Source organism: Eumetopias jubatus, unplaced genomic scaffold (genome assembly GCF_037043125.1).
Source record: "Eumetopias jubatus isolate StellerSeaLion01/CBP00866 unplaced genomic scaffold, mEumJub1_p1.0 scaffold_3, whole genome shotgun sequence".
In the NCBI taxonomy this organism is placed as follows: Eukaryota; Metazoa; Chordata; class Mammalia; order Carnivora; family Otariidae; genus Eumetopias; species Eumetopias jubatus.
This window is the reverse complement of record NW_028274809.1, coordinates 62964327-62984677: the sequence shown is the minus strand read 5'-3', so window position 1 is coordinate 62984677 and position 20351 is coordinate 62964327. Positions and strand designations below refer to the sequence as shown.

At 40.0% G+C, this 20351-nt stretch overlaps 1 protein-coding gene across 2 annotated transcripts in view; it reads right to left on the bottom strand.

Moving 5' to 3' along the window:
• The window catches only part of ABCB11 (ATP binding cassette subfamily B member 11), a 77342-nt gene extending 76301 nt beyond the window's left edge, over positions 1-1041 (bottom strand). For both annotated transcript variants that reach the window (XM_028123215.2, XM_028123223.2), the window contains exon 1: positions 966-1041. In XM_028123215.2, coding sequence (XP_027979016.1) covers positions 966-1041 — 76 coding nt within the window. The remainder of the gene's footprint in view (positions 1-965) is intronic.
• Positions 1042-20351: the final 19310 nt, after the last annotated feature.

The window sequence follows — 20351 nt, the reverse complement described above, 5'->3', positions numbered from 1 at the left end:
TAAACATCCTGGGTTTGGGAATCAGAACTGGATTAGGATGATGGCTCCATTAATTATTGGTTATGTAATCTTTGTCAAGTTTTAAAAAATTTATTCAAGTCTCATTTTTTCTTCTGTAAGTTGTAAAATCATAGGATTTGTTTAAAAAACTAATAATCGCAGGGCACCTGGGTGGCTCAATCAGTTAAGCGTCCGACTCTTGGTTTAGGCTCAGGTCATGGTCTCAGGATCCTGAGATGGAGCCCCCTCAGTTGGGCTCCCCCTCAGCACTCAGTGGGGAGACTGCTTCCCCTGTGTTTTCCCTCTGCCCCTCCCCCTGCTTCGGCACTCTCTCTCCCTCCCTCAAATAAGTAAATAAATCTTTAAAAAAAAATAATAATAATAATAATAATTGCTTGGAATCACTTGTGCTCACTAGATGTTAGGTCCTCTTTCCCATTATCTCATTCTGGCCAGCATAGTCTTGGTAGTTTCTCACTAAATAATTACTACTATAATCAATTATAACAATCAATGGATAAAGGCAATAATAATAACAATGTTGGATATTTACAGATGAGATACTTTCATTCACCCACACTTTGTGCGTTTTTTTTTCCCCTAGGTTCTTAATTTACTGTACAGGTTGAGAATTACACGATGAGGTGACATTAGCTTCTCCAGGCATGGGAACTTAACAGGTAGCACCTGCCATGATTTCAGTCTTGCAAAAGGTAACCAATTCCACTGGCTATGTCCTTCAGTGTACGCAGCCACCCCGCATTCACCCACACATCATGTGTTTTTCCTATCATTTTCAAACATTCCATTACATTGATTCTGGAGAGAACCACCCATTTGTGGGTAAGAAATGCATCCAGTAATTGTTCTCCATATTATTGTTGGTTTTCTTCTGCCCCTTGAAAGTTCACTAGCTTGTCTAACCTCTTTTTATATGAGACAGTAAGAGGAAAAAGGCCACTTACGGAATCTTTCTGACTCTAAACCATAATTGTCCTCTCCAAATTTCTTCACACTGCGAAGAATTACTGAGTCAGACATGGTGACTGCAATCTGCAGTCAATAACCCTATAAAATAAAATAACCATTGCAATTATTTCTTTTCTCTTCTTTAAACAAAGTAGTCAAATGAAAGAACAGTTTGGTACAAGAAATAACTTTCACTAACAATTTTAATCTTCACTAAAAAGCAGATTTTTTAATCGGTCAATAACTCCATGAGTCTAATTATTAGGAAAGATAAAGCCAAACCATTGATACGGCTTTCTCTAGTTGATGAATGGAGAGTTACTTTTTATTCGTTTGTCCTTTCTGCTTGTCTATCCTACCATCTTTCCTTCCATCCTCCCTTCCTTCCTTCCTTCCTTCCTTCCTTCCTTCCTTCCCTCCTTTCATGAGTAAAAATAAAAACCACTAGAGCTGCACAGTCAACTGGTGACATTCTTGGGTCAGTGTCTGGAAGGACGACACTTAACACTGGTGAGTAACCTGCAGTGCTCCTTTGTAAATGCATCTTCAAGACTGAGGATATGCTAAGTCCCACGTGGACCAGGGGAAGAGCTATTCAACTCATTTTATAAAACAAGTATAACCTTGACATTGAAACAAACAAGAATGTTATAAGAAAAAATAAGAGTTATAATTACTTTTTGAAAATAGATTTAAAATTGCTACATACATTAAGTATAATTCAGCAGTTTATGAACAAAATATAATGAGCAATGTTGATCCCAGAATGCAATAATCATTTACTGAAAAATTTGATCATTTTGATAGATGCAAAAAAGGTATTCAATAACAATCAGTATCCATTGCTGATTTCTAAAACCCCATAAAATTAGAGAAATCATTATCTACAACTCCAATGAATAGATTTTGGGTAATGATCAGCAACGAATGCTAAAACCATTCACTGAAATCCTGGCAAAGATTCAGTATCTGGTAATACAAAGTATTGCAAAGATGTAGAGGGAAAACATTATATTAAGTCATTATATCTCCTTAAGCTCCTCTTGGCTCTCACCATTTCTCAGACGTTCCTTGTTTTTGATGACCTTGACAGTTTTGAGGAGTATTGAGCAGTTATTTTGTAGAATGTCCCCTAAAATGGGACTTATCTGATATTTTTCTCAGGACTTTTCTCAGGATTAGACAGGCGTTGTATATTTTGGGGAGGAAAACCACAGAGGTAAAGTACCCTTCTCATTACATCTTATCAAAGGAACTATCAACATAATAGTACCAATCAACATGATTTATAAAAAATAAATTTTAAAAAATAAACTCAATATTAAGAAGTAGAGTGAGAAATATCATTTCATTAAGCAATTTAGGAGATCAGTAAAATTTTAAAAAGAACATCAACTAGATTCAAAATTCTTTTATTCACCAACAAAATTTATTCACTATAGCAGTATTACATTCACAGAATGCAATGCTCTCGGGTTATATCATTTTTGAAATTTTAACCAAAAATTTATTTTTCAAAAGGAAAAGAAATACTTGGATAATGAGAAAATAAGAATACTTTAACAATAGTTGTACTATTACATATAATTTTAAAAGAAGACTTTAAAAAAAATTCAGTATTCAATGGTTTTTTTTCCTGGCTTAGCTCCTCATTTAAAAAAGGTTTCTTTCCACTGGTGTGCAAATATTTGACAGCACTTAGAGGCCAGTGGTGTAGCGTCTTGTCCATGAACTTCAGAGTCTCACAGACCCTCTGGCTTCTCTCCATGTTGTTGCATATGTTTTTTAACCTCTCTCCAGGCCCTGGATTCTCCATCATTCAAGTCAGTGGTGGTGACGGTGATAAAATCTGCCTTGCAGGACTAGTGTGAGAATGACATGAAACTGTGTCTGCACATCAGTTGGCAAAAAGGGAGAAAATGGCTAACATTCCTTTTGGGCTTCAAGCCTAGAAACTGTCTTCCTACCCCTCCCTCTGGGGTCACTTGCAGTAACTCACCCTCTATCAAGGAGGAGACTGATGATCAACCAACCTACTCTCTTCATTTTCCCTCTCTGTGCCCTCCGCAATTCTGTACACTTGCTTTCACACTGGGTTTGCTTACATTTCGTTTCTTTCTGAATGCAATGATTTTTGGGATCTCTATTTTACTATTAAAGAGTAATATTCTCAAACACAAAAATTCATCTATAACATGGATTTCCATCCCCATAGCATTGACAGTGCCCTTCAGCCAAAGACCACTGGGAGCACAACTGTAGTTGAACAATCTGGATTTGTTACTTATTGCAGTGAGGAAGAACATGTGGTGGAGATCATGGGGGCCTCAGTAAGAGGGTGTTAGAAAGAACATCTTTATAGGAATTGGACTTCAGTTAGGTGATTTGGGAGAGGATCCAAGAAAGTGGGGGTTTGCTCCAAATTGGATGCTGTCAGAAAACCAGAGCAATTTCATGATTGGGTGCAGAAATAGTCACTCATAGCAAGAGAGAGGGATGTTTGGTATTTTGGGGGGTTGCACAACGAATTTGTTTTTGCCTGTGCCTGGGCAAAATTATGCACTGGACTTGCTTTGTTTCATTTTTATCCTGGTTTCAGAGTGAGTTTGTCTGAGGTTGGTGGGATGGTTAATTTTATGTATCAATTTGAGTGAACTAAGGGATGCCCAGATAGCTGGTAAAGCATTATTTCTGGGTATGGCTGTGATGGTGTTTCCAGAAGAGATTAACAGTTGAATCTGTAGAATACTGTCCTGACCAGTGCAGATGGGCATTATTCATTCAATCCTTTGAAGGCCTGAATAAAGCAAAGTGGCAGAGAAACTAAATAGACATTTTTCTAAAGAAGACATCAAAATGGCCAACAGGTACATGAAAAGATGCTCAACATCACTAATCATCAGGAAAACCCATATCAAAACCATAATGACATATCACCTCATATCTGTTAGAATGGCTATCATTAAGCAGACAAGAAATAACCAGTGTTGATAACCATTTGGAGAAAAGGGAAACTTCGTGCCCTGTTGATGGGAATATAAACTGGTTTAGCCACTATGGAAATCAGTATGGAGGTTCCTTAAGAAATAAAATACAAGGGGCACCTGGGTGGCTCAGTCATTAAGCATCTGCCTTTGGCTCAGGTCATGATCCCAGGGTCCTGAGATCAAGCCCTACATCGGGCTCCCTGCTCCGCGGGAAGCCTGCTTCTCCCTCTCCCACTCCCCCTCCTGCTTGTGTTCCCTCTCTCGCTGTCTCTCTCTCTGTCAAAATAAATAAATAAAATCTTTTAAAAAATAAATAAATAAAAATAAAATACAATACAAGGGTGCCTGCATGGCTCAGTTGGTTAAGCGTTGGCTCAGGTCATGATCTCGGTGTCCTGGGATTGAGTCCCATATCCGGCCCCCTGCTTAGCGGGGAGTCTGCTTCTCCCTCTCCTTCTCCCTTTGCCCCTGCTCGTGCTCTCTCTCTCTCTCTTTCTTTCTCTTTCTCCCTCAAATAAATAAATAAAATCTTTAAAAAAATAATAAAAAATACAGCTATCATATGATCCAGCAATCCTACTTCTGGATACATACCTGAAAGAAATTAAAATAGGATATTGAAAAAAAAATAGGATATTGAAGAGATAACTGCACTCCTGTGTTTATTGCAGCGTTATTCACGATGGCCAAGATAGAGAAAAAACCTAAGTGCCCATCAATGGATGAATGGATAAAAAAGATGTGGCATATATATATATATATACACACACACACATATATAGAATATATAAAAAACTATATACATATATATACACACACATACATATACACATATATACAATGGAATATTAGTCAGCAATAAGAAAGAAGGAAATCCTGTTATTTGTGACAACATGGATGGACCTTGAAGGCATTATGTTTAATGAGATAAACCAGACAGAGAAAGACAAATATTATATGATATCGCCTGTATGTGGAATCTAAAAAAGCTGAACTCATAGAAATACTAGAATAGTGGTTACCAGAGGTTGAGGGGTGGAGGGATTGGGAAGATGTTAAAGGATACAAACTTGCAACTAGAAGATGTTAAAGGATACAAACTTGCAACATCTTCTAGTTGTGCAATCTAATGCACAACATAGTGATTATAGTCAACAATACCACATTGTATACTTCAAAATTGCTAAGAGGCTATATCTTAAACGTTCTTACCACAAAAAAGAGATGACAATTATGTGACATAATAGAGGTGTTAGTTAAAGCTAGGGTGGTGATTATATTGCCATATATAAATGTATCAAAGCAACAAATTGTATACCTTAAAATTTTAAAATGTTATATGTCAAATACATCTGAGTAAAAAGTTAATTTTTTTGAAGTCAGGAAAGGTTGAATTTGCTCTTTTACTTTAGCTGGGACATCCATCCTTTCCTGCCCTTGGACGTCAGAGCTGCTGGTTCTTGGCCCTTCAGTTGGTTGCTCAGTCAGAAACTGGAGCTAGTTCCCTTATCTCTGCCCAGCTCAGAAGTGGCAGTGATGACTTTTGAAGGACATGGTGTTGAAAAAGTTTATGACTTGCTGCATCCACAAAGACAGTGGCAATTTTATAATGTTCAATCTGGGAAAGTGCAATGAGATACAAAAATTACTAGAATGAATAAGCAAAAGCCTTGCTTATGATATTTTCCCGGAAAGACGATGTTTCCAGATGTTAGTTGAATTGCCTCATATCATTATAAGCATAGAATGAAATTCTGGTATATCATTAGACCATGTGTTCTTCCACTGGTTAGTTCCCTTTTTATTAGATGAGATCCCGGGAAACATAGCAGATGCTGGAAAGTATCTCTGATAGTTTCTGAAACCCTGGAAACAGAGTGGGAATCTAGTTTTCAGTGATAAACAGGTTTGTTTCACAGGGTCGCAAGAATGTGTCTCCTCCTCACCAGGTACATTCCATCATTTAAGCGTGCTATGGTGTTTTGTCACATCATTTCCCCATCAATATCAGCAGATGTAATGTCATCTAATTCTACTCTCTCAGTTGTTATCTATAGTACCTAAGCTAACAATTTTGTTCTTGAGCTTCCTAAAGTGTGTGAAAGGTTCTTGGGTATCACACATTGCAGGAAGCTTTAATTAAGGTTTCCCAACAATTTACAATAACAAAATTTTACTTTAACCACACAGAAGAACTCAGAATTGAAAATAAGTTACCATGCTATTTTCTTTTCACTCTGCCTTTTCATAAAGTAAATGATTTTAATCTGCAAAAAAAAAAAAAAAAAATCTCTTTGGAAACAGATTGAGAACTTTCAAGTCTTCCAGGAAGATGGTCTTTCAATAAACTTAGAAAATCTAGGAGTTGAAAGTCAGAAACCAAGATTTCTAAGCACTGACTGGCAGACTTTGGCCACCTAATTGTGGAATGCCCCAAGAATTTTTAATTGTCCATGCCAGCACCACCGTCCCTCTTTGCTAAATGGCATGTGGTCTATGTGCAGATTATCTGTAGTTCTGTTTAACTACCCAGGGTTGAAGTTTTCTTTTCTTTGATAAGATGTGTAATCTTATCAACACAGGACAGTCTCCTGACCTTTACTGGTAGACACATCACAGATAATTCTACTTTAGAACACTAGCAACAATATTCTGGAAGACCACTACTGGGGAGGAGAGAGAGAAGTCAGAAAGTAACACCTGAATGGGTTGCCTGACAGAACCTAGCACACTGACAAACCTCAGAAAGGGGATAAATAAGCAGTTCCATGGAGGACTTGAAGCTGTCAAAATTAGATGAGATAAAGTTCTATAAGCCATATCAGGGACAAACCAAAAATCCAAAGAATACAAAATGTCAGTGTCCACCATGGACCATTATATCAAGGCTGCTAAGTGTGACTTCAAGATACCAGTCTGGCTATTGATGCTGCAGGAGAGCTGAAAGAAAGAAAGAAAGAAGAGAGAAAGAAAGAGAGAAAGAAAGAAAGAAAGAAAGAAAGAAAGAAAGAAAGAAAGAAAGAAAGAAAGAAAGAAAGAAAGAAAGAAAGAAAAAAGAAAGAAAGAAAGAAAAAGAAAGAGAGAGAGAGAAAGAAAGAAAGAAAGAAGGAAGGAAGGAGGGAAGGAAGGAAGGAAGGAAGAAAGAAAGAAAGAAAGAAAGAAAGAAAAGAAAGAAAGAAAGAAAGAAAGAAAGAAAGAAAGAAAGAAAGAAAGAAAGAAAGAAAGAAAGAAAGAAAGAAAGAAAGAAAGAAAGAAAGAAAGAAGGAAGGAAGGAAGGAAGGAAGGAAGGAAGGAAGGAAGGAAGAAAGAAAGAAAGAAAGAAAGAAAGAAAGAAAGAAAGAAAGAAAGAAAGAAAGAAAGAGAAAGAAAGAAAGAAGAAAGAAAGAAAGAAGAAAGAAAGAAAGAGAAAGAAAGAAAGAAAGAAAGAAAGAAAGAAAGAAAGAAAGAAAGAAAAAGAAAGAAAGAAAGAGGAGAGGGGAGAGGGAGGGAGGAAAGAAGGAAGGAAGGAAAGAAGAGAGAGAAAAAAAAAAAAAAAAACAGGTCAGGGGTGAAAATAGTTCTTTCAGACGGTGGAATCCTTCCAGGCTGAAGATACAAATATAATAGGAGCATTCGGCCCACTGCCTGTTTTTGTAAATAAAGCTTTATTGGAACTCAATCATGTCTATTAGTTTTAATTTTGTCTTTGGCTGTTCTTGTGCTACAATGGAGGAGTTGAGTAGCTGTGACAGAGACTATACTTACGTCCCCCCACCCACCCACCAATGCTTAAACCATTTATTTTCTAGCCTTCTGCAGAAACTGTTTGCTGACTCCTCTATTATGAGGTCAGTTCAGGACAGCTTGGTGCCTGGGGAGAAATATTGCCTGATTTACCCAACCTAAAAATCATATGGAGCACCAGTCCTCCAACCTGCCCTGTCCTTGGGGAACTTACAGTGTGGCAGGGAAGACAGGTGCCACATAAGAAATGACAAGCATGGTGATTGTGAGTGAAGGGAGAGCATGGGCATCTCCTAGATCCTCAAGCAGAGGCCCTGCCCTGGTCTAGAGAGCTGGGGGAGGCTTTGGAGCCAATGCATTTTCAACATGGGACATAGGAGATGAGGGTGAGTTAGCCAAGGAAACAGGAGAGAGAAAAGCATCCCAGCCAGGGAAGAGCACATGAAAAGACCCAGACCCCAGAGAGAGCACATAGGCTCAAGGACAGAAGAACGTCCAGTGAGTGTGAGGGAAAGTGGATGGACATCTCTGAAGGATGTGGTTGCTGGATTCCTCAGGGCCTCATCTTTAACACTGAGGACTTGGGACCTTATCCCAATGGCAAGGGAACTAATAAGGACTTTTAGGCAAGATAAATATATGATCATTTTTATACTTGTTAAAAAAAAAAGACACTGCTCTGATAAGGCTTGGAACTTGAGAGCCCACACACAGAGGGACTAGGAAATCTGGTTGGGAAGGGTGAAACATTCTGCCAGGCCAGGCAGCAGGCACCCTCATTTAGCAGGGCATGGACCACACAGTTCATCTGTCTCCCGGGCAGATAGGCCTGAAGCGACCAAATGAAATAGGCTTGTGGTGCCCCATAGCTAAGCCATCAGTGCCCAGCTCCTGTCACTTTAAGCTCTTGTCAGTTCTCTACTCTATCAGTGTTTCATGTTTTCAGTTGTCTCTGGGGAGATTTGTTCTGCTTTCCATCTCATTTTCTCCCGAATACTATCTTTGAAACATGTTGATCTTGCTTCTACTGAATTCAGGAGGAAGAGGCTGAGGTTTGTCTCATCCAGACCAAGATAATAAGGAAGATCTAAATGCCCTACCAGCCACTGAGGTGCTGGAGGGATAGTGAGGGGTACAAGCCAAGCTCAGGGGTGGAGTGGCCTTCACCCCACCCCACAGCACGCTGTGAATATTCTCCTTGGCTTTTCTCTTGTGAGGCCTTTGCTTTTGTAAAAGCTATCAAGGCCGCCAGCACCACACGCTCCCCCTTCCCTGGACTGCTCAGAGAGACAAGCAGAACTGCTCCTGGTCCTTTTGAATTTGAAAGTCACCTCCTAAGCCACAAATTCTGATTTTTTTTTAAGCCCTGACAATGCCTTTCACTGCTGACATGTAGAAATGCAGGTAGCACACTTTTGATATTATTAAACCCAGCAAATGATTTGTTTCTCCCAAGGATCATTGAAAGGAGGAAAGAAATATTAGTTTATGCTAAGAAGTAAGAAAAATAGAAAACTACTGCCTTGCAGATAAGCCGGTTGTAGCGTGATAGTGTGTGTCGACAATGTGGAAGATAGGCTAGGATAAAAATGAGGCCCCTTTAGCCCTGAGGGCTGCAGCTGATGGGCAAGGGAATGAAATTAAATGGAGGACTAAAGAATTGCTCTCAAACAAAAGAGTTTAAGGTCAACGTCACTCCCAGCTTTTCTTGGTCTCTACACCCATAGTTTTCCCATCTTCGCAAAGCAACACCCAACTCTAACACTTAATTCTTGCAATGGAACTTGGACATTTTTTTCTTTTTATTTTTTTTTTTAGCAATTTCAGTGTCTTTTAAAACCATGGAGTGAGCAGGGTTTTTTTTTTTTCCCTAAATTACTTCCTAATCTACTTCCAGCGTTCATCAGCAAATATTTGTCGCCATTACTGTTAGTAGGAGGACACACAAATTATTCCAAGGCCTTACAATCAAGTGGGGGGGCAGGGCATGTAAACAGTAACTCCCAGGCAGGGAAATGGGGGCTCCGGAGATAACAGCAGAGGGTTACATACAGAGCAGAGGAGGAGGGTACCCAAGTCTGGAGGGGTAGGGGGCATGTGGGGCTGAGGTGGGGGTGTGGCTGCACACAGAAAGAACTATTAAACAAGAGCCTATAAATAAGTTAATACTTTATAAGTTTAATGATAACCACTATTACATCCCAATATTAAGAGTTTGGGGTGCAGTCATTATAATTTGTCTCTAATATGTCTAGTAAGCTGGTCTTCCCTCAAAACACTTGGAAATAGCATACCTTATTCCCAGATATCATTCAATATTTGATCAAGGTGTTCAAATCATCAACAACATGTGATTTCTACTAGCTAGGAACCTAAAAAGGGAAATCAGTTTCCAGAAATCAACCTTTCCCCCTCTAGCCATGCATCCAGAGCTCTTATGTTTTAGTATCTAAATTATTGAAAACTGAGAGAATGAGGAAATGAGCATGGTGTTGGAGAAAAGAGAAAGCCGGTATAGTTCTCTATTAAACCAGCACCAGCTTTCTGGGATGGGATTTGTGGTTATCTGTGCAAATAGCATTGTGCTTTCATAAAACCAAGATTTAGAAGTTCACTAGCTTTTTTACTTTGGGCAGATTATTCGATCCGTTCACCCATTCACACCACACACCCCATACACCACACGCACACACACACAGATTCTCAAGACAGCTGATGCATAAAGTAGTATTGCTTTATAAATGAGACAGCGACCAAGAGCCATCTGTATTGTACATCATATTATGAAGTTATCGGTGTACTCTGCAAGTTCCTATCCAAGCATTACAGTATTGTTTATCACATGACAAGAGGACAGCCTTTAGTGAACCAGAAACACAACACCCCACGAAGTAGAAGCTAGAGGACATGGACTTGCAGAATGTAGTCCTCACTGCTATAGAGAGTAGAAGTCACTTACCTGCGAGTGTGAACTTGAGGAAGCCAGAGAAACAAGAGACTCTACTGTGGAGAGTCAAAGGGTTTTACAATCTTTTCCAACTTCAGTTTTCATCATTATAAAACACTGAACAGAATTCAAGCTTTTTTGAAAACATTATCTATTTGCTGACAGGTCAATGCCCCGAAGGCCAACCCAAGCACAGTTCAGTGACATCTGAGGAAAGGTTGAGCACACTGGAAACAATAACCCCAAACAACAGTGTGCTTGGGAAGTCGTCTGAGGGTGCCAACAGGCTTTGGAAGGTGTAGATTCCCTTGAAAGGAGACACAGACCCTGGCACGGCCCGCCCCTCCCCACCCTCAAGAGCGCTGTGATTTTGGCTCCCTCCACCCCTTCTTATCATAAGCCCTTGGTCTTAAGAAGTTACTGTAAAACATGACAAGACCAAAACTGAAAAACCTTGAGACTTTTCCCCTCAATTTGAAATATTACTCTTGGAAAATCCTTATGTTGCAGGCCCTGATATTCCTGTTGGAGATAGATAACCAGGAAGAGCACCTGAAACAGCCTTTTGCTCAAAACTCTGCGTGCTCACATGACCCTTGCACCCTGGCCTCCACAGTCAATGACCTCAGACTCTACCTGCCAGAGGAAGCCTTGTGTAAGGAGAGATAAATGATTTTTTAAAAGTTTTAAATTAACAGAAATCCAAGTCAAATAAACACATATAGCTTCTCCAATGGCTTTGTGTACGTATTAGAGACAAATCCGGATCTGTTCTTCTCCCTTCTTGTTAATTCTTCCATTTTCTCAAATGCTCTTATTTTTTCTCTCTCCTTGCCTGAGCTAATCCTTTCCTGAGTGCGCCTCACTCTGGCCTTCAACAATGAATAATAATAGCCAATGTTGGTCAAGCCCTTGTTGAGTACCTGGCTCAGGTGAAGAGTTTTATTTTTACCCCCCTTATTTGGATTTCTCAATAACCATAGGGGTTAGGTACTATCATCATCATCCCCATTGTATAGTGGAGGGAACTGAAGCACAGAGAAGATAAATAACTCACCCAAGGTCTTACAGCTAAGGTATAGAACCTATGCCCCTAACCACTCTTTGTAAAATTCCACCCCATGCTCTAAAATGCAGGTGATGGGCTAGTGCTTCTCAGTTTACAGAAAAGAAGATCAAATAATAAGATTAAATTTTCTCAACTTAAAATTTGTCAGCCATAAACTTTTTAAAAATTCAGAATCCACAGGACACCTCGGTGGCTCAGTCAGTTAAGCATCTGCCTTCAGCTCAGGTCATGATCCCAGGGTCCTTGGGATCGATACCTGCGTGGGGCTCCCTGCTCAGCAGGGAGTCTGCTTCTCCCTCTCTCTCTGCCCCTCCCCCTCTGCTTGTGCTCTCTCTCTTTCTCTCAAATAAATAAATTAAAAATCTTTAAAAAAAATTCAGCATCCACTACTGTTTGTCTCTACTGGAATCCATATATATGATGGTTTATAATTTAGCCCCAAATTTTGTATGTTATTATATGTATACGTTAAAATTTCCATATATCAAGGTCAGCAAACATAAGAACATTCTAACATGTTCCGCTCTCTGAACTGGTTTGAGAAGCCCTGAGACAGGTTGACTTCTGAGGCAACACAAATGTAGTGATATTGGGTTTGGCACCAGTTAGGACCCAGGACAAAGAAATTTTCTCTACACAAAACCAAAAAGACAGCACAGCTGGGGGGTTGTAGCCTTGATTGGGAGAAGATTCTCAGTAGAATGTTGTGACCTTTATTCTGGTAAAATTGTTGATAATAAGCCACAGGATGGAAAGGAGCTTCTCACTGGCCCCAGTGTCCTAAGCCTTCCCTTTGTGTGACATGTAGATGTACGGGAAGATTAAAAAAAGAGAATTCTAGAGCTAGAAACAATATTGCAGATATTTTGTTCAGCCACCTCATCTTGTAGATGCAAAAACTGAGGACAGTGCAATGACCTGTCCTGAGCGCCTTGGAGGTTTAATAACATCTTCTTCTCCTTCAACTCTGGCCCCTCGACTAGCCAGGACAGGACGAATACCAAGTTAATCATTCCTATTTTGTTTCAGCAGTAGGTGAGCTTTCTTTATGGCTTGTGGTCTGAAAACAGGTAGGGCTGTGGTACCTGCTGTCTTCCAGTTAAAACGTCAGCTGAAACACTTTTGAGTTCTTACTGTGTGACAAACACTGTTCTAAACTCTGGGATACAGTATGAGCAAAACTGATGTGAATTCCTGCCATCAGGTATCCTATATTCTGGTGGGGGTAGGGGCAGAGGTAGATAGTAAACAACAAGCACAACATATGTGCAGATGGTGATAAATGCTACGGAGAAAAAGATTAGAGGAAAGGAATGGGATAGGGAGTATGTGGATGTGTGAATGTGTGTTTGTGAGGTGAGCAGGAGGTTCACCATCTTAAGTCAGGTGGTTAGAGAAGGTGACATATGAGGAACAACCTGAGGTGAGGGAGGAAGTACATGAGAGTCTGAAGGAACAGTAAGTGCAAAGCCCTGGGGCAGGGGAGCACCTGCTATCTTTAAGGAACCACAGGGAAGTCCGTATAGCTGGAGTAGAGTAAGAAAGAAAGAGAACAGTAGTAAATGGTATCATTGTAATGGCAGTAGGGCAGTGGTTCTCAAAGTATGATTACTAGACCAGCAGCATCAGTGTTAGCTGTTAAAAATATGAATTCTGGGGCCCACCTTAGATGTCCTGAAAAAACCTCTTGGTGTGGCACTCAGCATGCTGAAGTTGGAGAACCACTATCATAGAAGCTTGGAGGTCACTTTAGACCAATTAGGACCATGGTTCAAACTCATACCCAAAAATGCCTCAGGGAAGGCCCCAAATGATGAATATAGAATTCAGCCAACAATTGTTCCAGAAACTGTACTGAGGAAGAAAAAAACTGTATTGAGGATCATTCTGGACACTTTGGAAGAAACAAACGAAATCACTATTACTTTCATTCTTTGAATCATTCAAACACAAATCATTGAGCATCTTCTATTTGCAAGATACCATGTCAGATGTTATGCTGGTTGCCGACTTGTACACATTAGAGTTAGTGTCTTCGAGAATGTATAAATCTTAAAGGGAAGATAAAGCTCCACATAAAAAGCAATTAAGAATAAGGCAGAACAACATCAAGTCAAAATGTTCAATGCATCTCTTAAATATTTTTTTAAAAATGACACATCAGTGGGGAGAGGAATCACCAGGGAAAGAGTTTCCGAGGAGAGGGAATTGGAGTTATGTGTCAGAGTATGAGGAGGAGCCAGTCAGGAACACAGCATGAGCAAGGTCATAGAACACACACAGGCAGCATTAAGAAGAACCAGATGAGAGAAGAGGGTAGAAAACAGTGGGGTTGTTTTGTTTGTTGGCAAACAGTGGCGTTTAAGTTTGCTGAGGTAGGTGAAGACAGGCAAAGAAGGGTTTTCAGTGCCAGTAAGATGAGTTGCAGAGAGTCTGACCGAAGCTTCAGTCCAGAGGAAGTCATGCACATGTACACCAAAGACAGGCTCTTTTGCTTGGTCATTACTATCCTGAAAAGTCAATATAAATTGTGAAAATCCAGCTTGACACAATATAATTGGCTGTGTTGTTGTGGCATAAAGACTAGTAGAGAGAAAATGTTGGAATTAGAACTTCCTTGGGTAACTTTCTGTTTTTAAAGCAACCCATGTGGAAGGATACAATCTCCATAGTTTAGTTCACTGCAAAAGGAGGCAGAACAGACCGTACAGTGAAAAGAGCACAGGTTTATGGGGTAATGAGAACTGGGCTCATATCCTGCTTCTGTCACTTACTTGTGATGTGATTTTAGTTTAGGTAATGATACTTACCAATTATTTCCCCCTCACATCAAGTTCAACAGTCTTTGAGTGAAGGGAAGTTGATGGCCAGAGAAGGTGCTCGGCTCTATAAGTCACTCAGAAATCCAGGCTGATAGAGCCTCTGCTATCCTCAACGTGTGACTTTCTAGGTCTTGGACATTGGCGTCTAGCCATCACACAGTGGAAGAGAAAATATGGAGTGTTGCATATGGACAGTGTCCACAGACCAAACCTAGAAGTGGCATCCATATGCCATTGGCCAGGACTCTGTCACATGGCCCCATCTAACTGCTGAAGAGACTAGGAAATGAGGTTTAGCTGTGCACCCAGGAGGTGTGGTTAAAAGCTAGCCAATCTCAAGAGATGGGCTTTGGAATCACAGCAATTTGAATTCACTTCCCAGCCATGTGACTTTGGGCAGGTTACTTAATCTCCACCAGCCTCAGTTCCTTCATCAGTAAAATGGAAGTAGTAATAGCTTCATTAGAGGGTGATGAAGTCTGCTTGAACTTACCTGTGCCAAGAGCCTGGGCAAACATGCTGCATGTGGGAAAGAAAGTATTTTGGATGCGGGGACATCCTTTTACCTAATCCTCAAAGGAATCCTCTAGAAGTGCCCACCACTAGTTGATCTGACCCCCAGGGATTATGCCCTAAAATGGGTAAGTTTCAGTTTGGAGTCTGAGATTTCAGTCTATCTGGATGGCATGTGGATATTCACCCCCGACCCAACATGCCCCAAGCTAATGATTGGTGTAACCTCCTTAATCATACTGCACTGTGAGTCTGGCTGGCTCTGCCCTAAAAATACATGCTTAAGATTTTTTTAATGAATTTCCTCAGTCTCATTCCATCTAGTTAAAGGTATCCACAATTGATACCCATGATAAGATATTAATAGCACATATTTTCCCAGAAGCCCTTCCAAATAAGTCAGTGCTATCCAAAAAAGCTTGGCTCTCTGGTTGTGCAGGGGTGATCCAGTGTTAGTGTAGTAGGAACACTGTGAACCAATGACCTGTATATTTTTCTCTTCCCCTTTCCTTATCCTGTGATTCTTCTCCATTCAGGCAGTTAGGTGAATTTTGTATAGCTTGTATCTACCAAAATCCGTATATTCCTAATTTTGTTTTGTAGACATGTAAAAAAGACTAGCAGAAAAATATAAATGTGATTATCTGCAAGTTATAAAAATTGAGTGTGGATGAGTTTTATCTGCTTCTTTGTGCTTTCCTGCATCTTCTAAACTGTATACAATAAAAGCAAACTATTTTTAATATATGATTTATTAAATGAAAAGAATAAAGTATATGACAAAAATAATGCTTAATAAAATTTGAACTAATAATAATTTTTTAAATCTATCTGGAGGTTTTGAATGCTCTCCAAATATGAGCTCTTCTCCCTGAAGCCTCTAGTGTCTGCAAAAAATATGGACCCCTCATTTGGACATCACAGGCAAAATTTCTGTGGATTCGAAGTCTCTGTCTGCATTGCAATCCTGGTTTATCCTAATGCAGATAAGTCCCATGTGGTGGTGCGTGAAGCTCCTACTCGGTGGTATGGTCCAGTGGTCCTAAATCTAGAGGCAGCCCCATCCCACTCCAGACCTGTGCCCCTGGGCCCACTTCTCCCAAAAGCTGGCTCTAATCTGAACAGGCTTCGGGGTCCTCTTTGGCTCTTGTACAGTCTGTCTCAACCCTAGGTCATGTCTGGCTTTGGCTCCTGGTCCTTCTCCAGACCGCCACTTGTTTGGCCATTTAGAGTAAAACATTTGGCACATAAAACACTTCATGTTGGTCTTCAAATCATGCTTCCTTTAGGATGGTTATGGAGATAAAAGTTAAAAATAGTGAATTAGGTCACCTCAGTATATTTTTAGGTGTTTTATGCTCCCCCTATAGAACTAACAACACCAAATGAGAGTTATTCATCACACTCTCAGCAAGTTGTAGCTTACAATTATCTGATGAGATGCATTGAAATCCACAGCTATTTATCTTCTTCAGCTCTCAGTACTTGGCCAGAATTTCTATTTCTGATTCCCTCTCTAATGAGGAAAAGTGACACAAAAAATGTAGACTTTATTCATGAGCAAATCTTTTCATACCTTCAAGTGAGCTAGTTCTCATTTTCCCCTGAAGGCTCATAAAAATTATGAAGGAACATTAGTATCTGGAGAAGGGAGAAGAGTAGGTGAAAAAAAAAATAAAGAGAAAGAAAATCAGAGACAATCCTGCTACAGAACAACATTTGTTACCCAGTGATTGTGCCTATGGCGTCAAGTAGTCATTTGAATGGTAAAATGAGTTCATTTCTCACGGGAGAGGGACAAGCCTGCTGAGGCTCTGGGAAGATTGGGTTTTCGTATCTTAGCTTCACCCAGAACACCTCCCTCCTTAAAGTGATGTATCAGTTTTGGAAACTATAGTCAAGCATAGGTCATAATGATCTATGCCAAGTGGTTATAAACGTGTGAGTGGGAGTATCTACTACTCCCTAGCTTAATGCAAGGCAATTCGTTTTTAATACAACATGCCTTGGCAACAAGGAACCAGTTTTACCAAAATTAGCCCATCGTATCTTCGGACAACAATCTAATAGCCTCATCAAACCAAAATCTACTTCTCTTTTCAGTAAGCTTTTCAATCCAGGTGGATGTTGGTAAACTAGTATTTTTAGCTTTGAGGAGAAAAATTGAAGTTACATTATTTTTACTGTTCTCTTGCAAATAGCCATTCAGAGCTCCCCAGTTCCACTCTTACTAACTCAGGGTGACTCCTTACTACACAGGAAACTTAGTTTGTGAAATGCTACCTTAAAGCAAGGAGCTATCTAGACCTAATTCACTAATTCACTGCTCCTCATTGACACTTGTCTAGGCACACATTTGAAAATGTCACAATTCCAAATAACAATGATTAAGAGTGATTAATTAGGGGACCCTGGTCATAAGCATCAAATCTCAAACTAAAGTAGGATAAAATTAAGGACTTGCAGCCAAATTAAACCTGCATCTGACTCTGCTAGAAATGTTGAGGTTGCTGCCATAGTACAAGGAAATCTTCCAGTTCAGACCAGGCTTTCAGTTGACCTCATGTCAGAGTCCATACTTATCTCTCCCAGGATGTAGTCAGCCAGGCTTACCTTTAGACCACAGTCCATCCCACGTTCACTGATTCGGCACATCCTCACTTCCTTATTGAGTATGGAAGGGCGGCTGCCTAAGTTCTCAGAAATTCATTTTGGGATTTCCCGTGTCATTTATGGGCATGTACAAATGACAGTCGCTAGGTCCTTTCTCTTCTGGAATGTTGCATATGTCTTTATTTTTAGTATAAATGAGTGTGTATGGAGTTGTGTGTGTGTGTGTGTGTGTATACAAGTGTTCCAAGCAGAGCACAACTCATAACATCTCATATACTAAGTTATAGTATTTCCCTCCAAGTCAGACCCCAAGGAATTATATCTACATATATCTATAAGGGCTACATGCTAAGAATAATGGGGCAAAAAGAAAGAGCATGGGCCTTGATGATAGGATTGGGCCACTGAACCAACCCTGAAACCAAATACCTCCAGATTTCATACAATGTGAAATCATTGCTCTTATTACTAATGTCACCACCACTAGGATATGCAGCCAGATATATGCTAACTGATACTCCTTACATTCCTAGATAGCTCCAGAAACTACTCCGCATCATTACTTCTCAAGGAAGTATAGGTGCATGCACATGCGCACACACACACATACACATGCACACACAATTTTATACATTCTGCAGGTTTTGTGAAGGAGAATTCAGAAGATGCCACAAGAAATTAAGTAAGAAGAGGGTGCCTGGGTGGCTCAGATGGTTAAGCGTCTGCCTTCGGCTCAGGTCATGATCCCAGGGTCCTGGGATCTAGTCCCGCATCGGGCTCCCTGCTCCTTGGGAGCCTGCTTCTCCCTCTGCTTCTCTCACTCTCTCTCTCTCTCTGTCTCTCATGAATAAATAAATAAAATATTAAAAAAAGAACTATATTAAAAAAAGAAATTAAGTAAGAAGAGTAAATAAGGAAAAAAACAGTCTAACTAAATGGCTCCTTGATGATTCATCTCAAATCTTCATTCCCATCACTTATTACGGCTTCTCCCAGTAATTCCCCCACCTAAGTGAATATTGACTTTCCCCTCACCGCTCCCCTTAATTCCTGATGTGTCACTGCCAATTCAAGTTTATTGTTGAAGCATTAAGCTTTTCTCTCCTCCACTCCTCTGCTTCCTAGATCCCTTTTGTATTATCAGTCTTGTAAAATATCTAATCTTGAAAAAATCTAGACCTGATTCAGCCAGCCACTCAGGGTGACAAACTTTCCATCCTAGCATCATGGTGTTATTTGCCCATTACCTCACTGAGAAGGCTCTGGTGCTGATCAATGCTGTTTTGACTCACTCAAAGCCTGGATTAGCCACCGTTGGGCATGATTTTAAGGTTAAGCTGGTTCCTCCAACCCCTGCTGAGATTCCTGGAACTACTTAGAGCCCGAAAAATAATCATCAATAGTGCTCAAACTGGTAGCTACAAACAGCTCACAGGTAAGGAAGCTGGGCTGAGTGGTTTGGTGGCCACTGATGTATGGATGTGGTTTTATATCAGTGAGACCATGCGCAAGCACTGCGTCATTGGTGGTAATGTCTGAGGACCAGTCTTCAACATCTGATCATATTTCATGTACTATTTGAGTGTTCTTGGACCATGTGTGATCACACTGGTATCTGAATAAAATAAAGTGTAATAAAAAATACCTATACCTTCTTCATGCATAAAACCCCATTTATAACTTCTAATATCTCCTACTAGATCCTAAATTCCAAAACATTCTCATTTAAGTGTCATAATAGGGATAAAATTCACAGCAGTGCTGTTTGCACAGCCTTCCTTATGATTTCCAGCATTGTTTCTCAGTGTGGCCTTTAAATCTCTGAGCCCTGAAATTTCTGATAATTTCCAATTCTGAGAAACCACTTCCTCTTTTCTTCACATTCCCATTGGATTCACATTTTTTTTCTTTCCCCTTGTGAGGATCTGCAGCTGTGTTTTTTGACACAACTATTGAATTTTATCCTAATTCCAGTGTTATTTTCTCTCATTTTGTTTCATTTATATTATTATAACATTTCTGATAAATCATTTGTATAAATGCATGGCTTTTTAAACTTCCTAAATCATCCAGTGGCTTTTCTCCTTCATTGGCAATTAACCAATTCATCCTGAGCATCTTGAGTCCTCTCTCACCCTTGGCTCATCTTGGTGTTCAATTCCTACATCGCAAAGTCTTTGAACAAAGCAAACCACATTCCTGACACAAATGAGGGGGAGAAAAACAAGGGAAATCAGGGGTTTGCTCTCATTACTGGAGTGTGGGCCGGGACACAGGAAATACTTAATGCTCATTACTCCTTGAAAACAAGCAGAATAGGACTGCTTCTGACCCCTAGTCCACCCATTCTTTCATTTATTCATGCAAAAATATTTATCAGTGACTACTAACTTGGCATCTTGATAGGCACTATGGATAGAGATGATGAGAAAACAGACATGGTCTCATGAAGTTTATAGTCCTAAGGAGAACCAATGGCAAGTAGTAATTATACAAATAACCATAGAAAAGTTTATAAGATCTATTAGGGAAGAGTTCAAGAGGCTGTGGGAGAGTCGGGCAGAGCATTTTAACTTAGACTGAGAATTTGGAGAAGGCTGCCCTAAGGAAGGGAGGCCCGAGGAAGTGGCCAGGAAAAGGGCAGGAGGAAGAGTACAAGAGCTGAGGGAAAAGCGCTCATACAAGATCCTAAGGCAGGGGAGAACTTG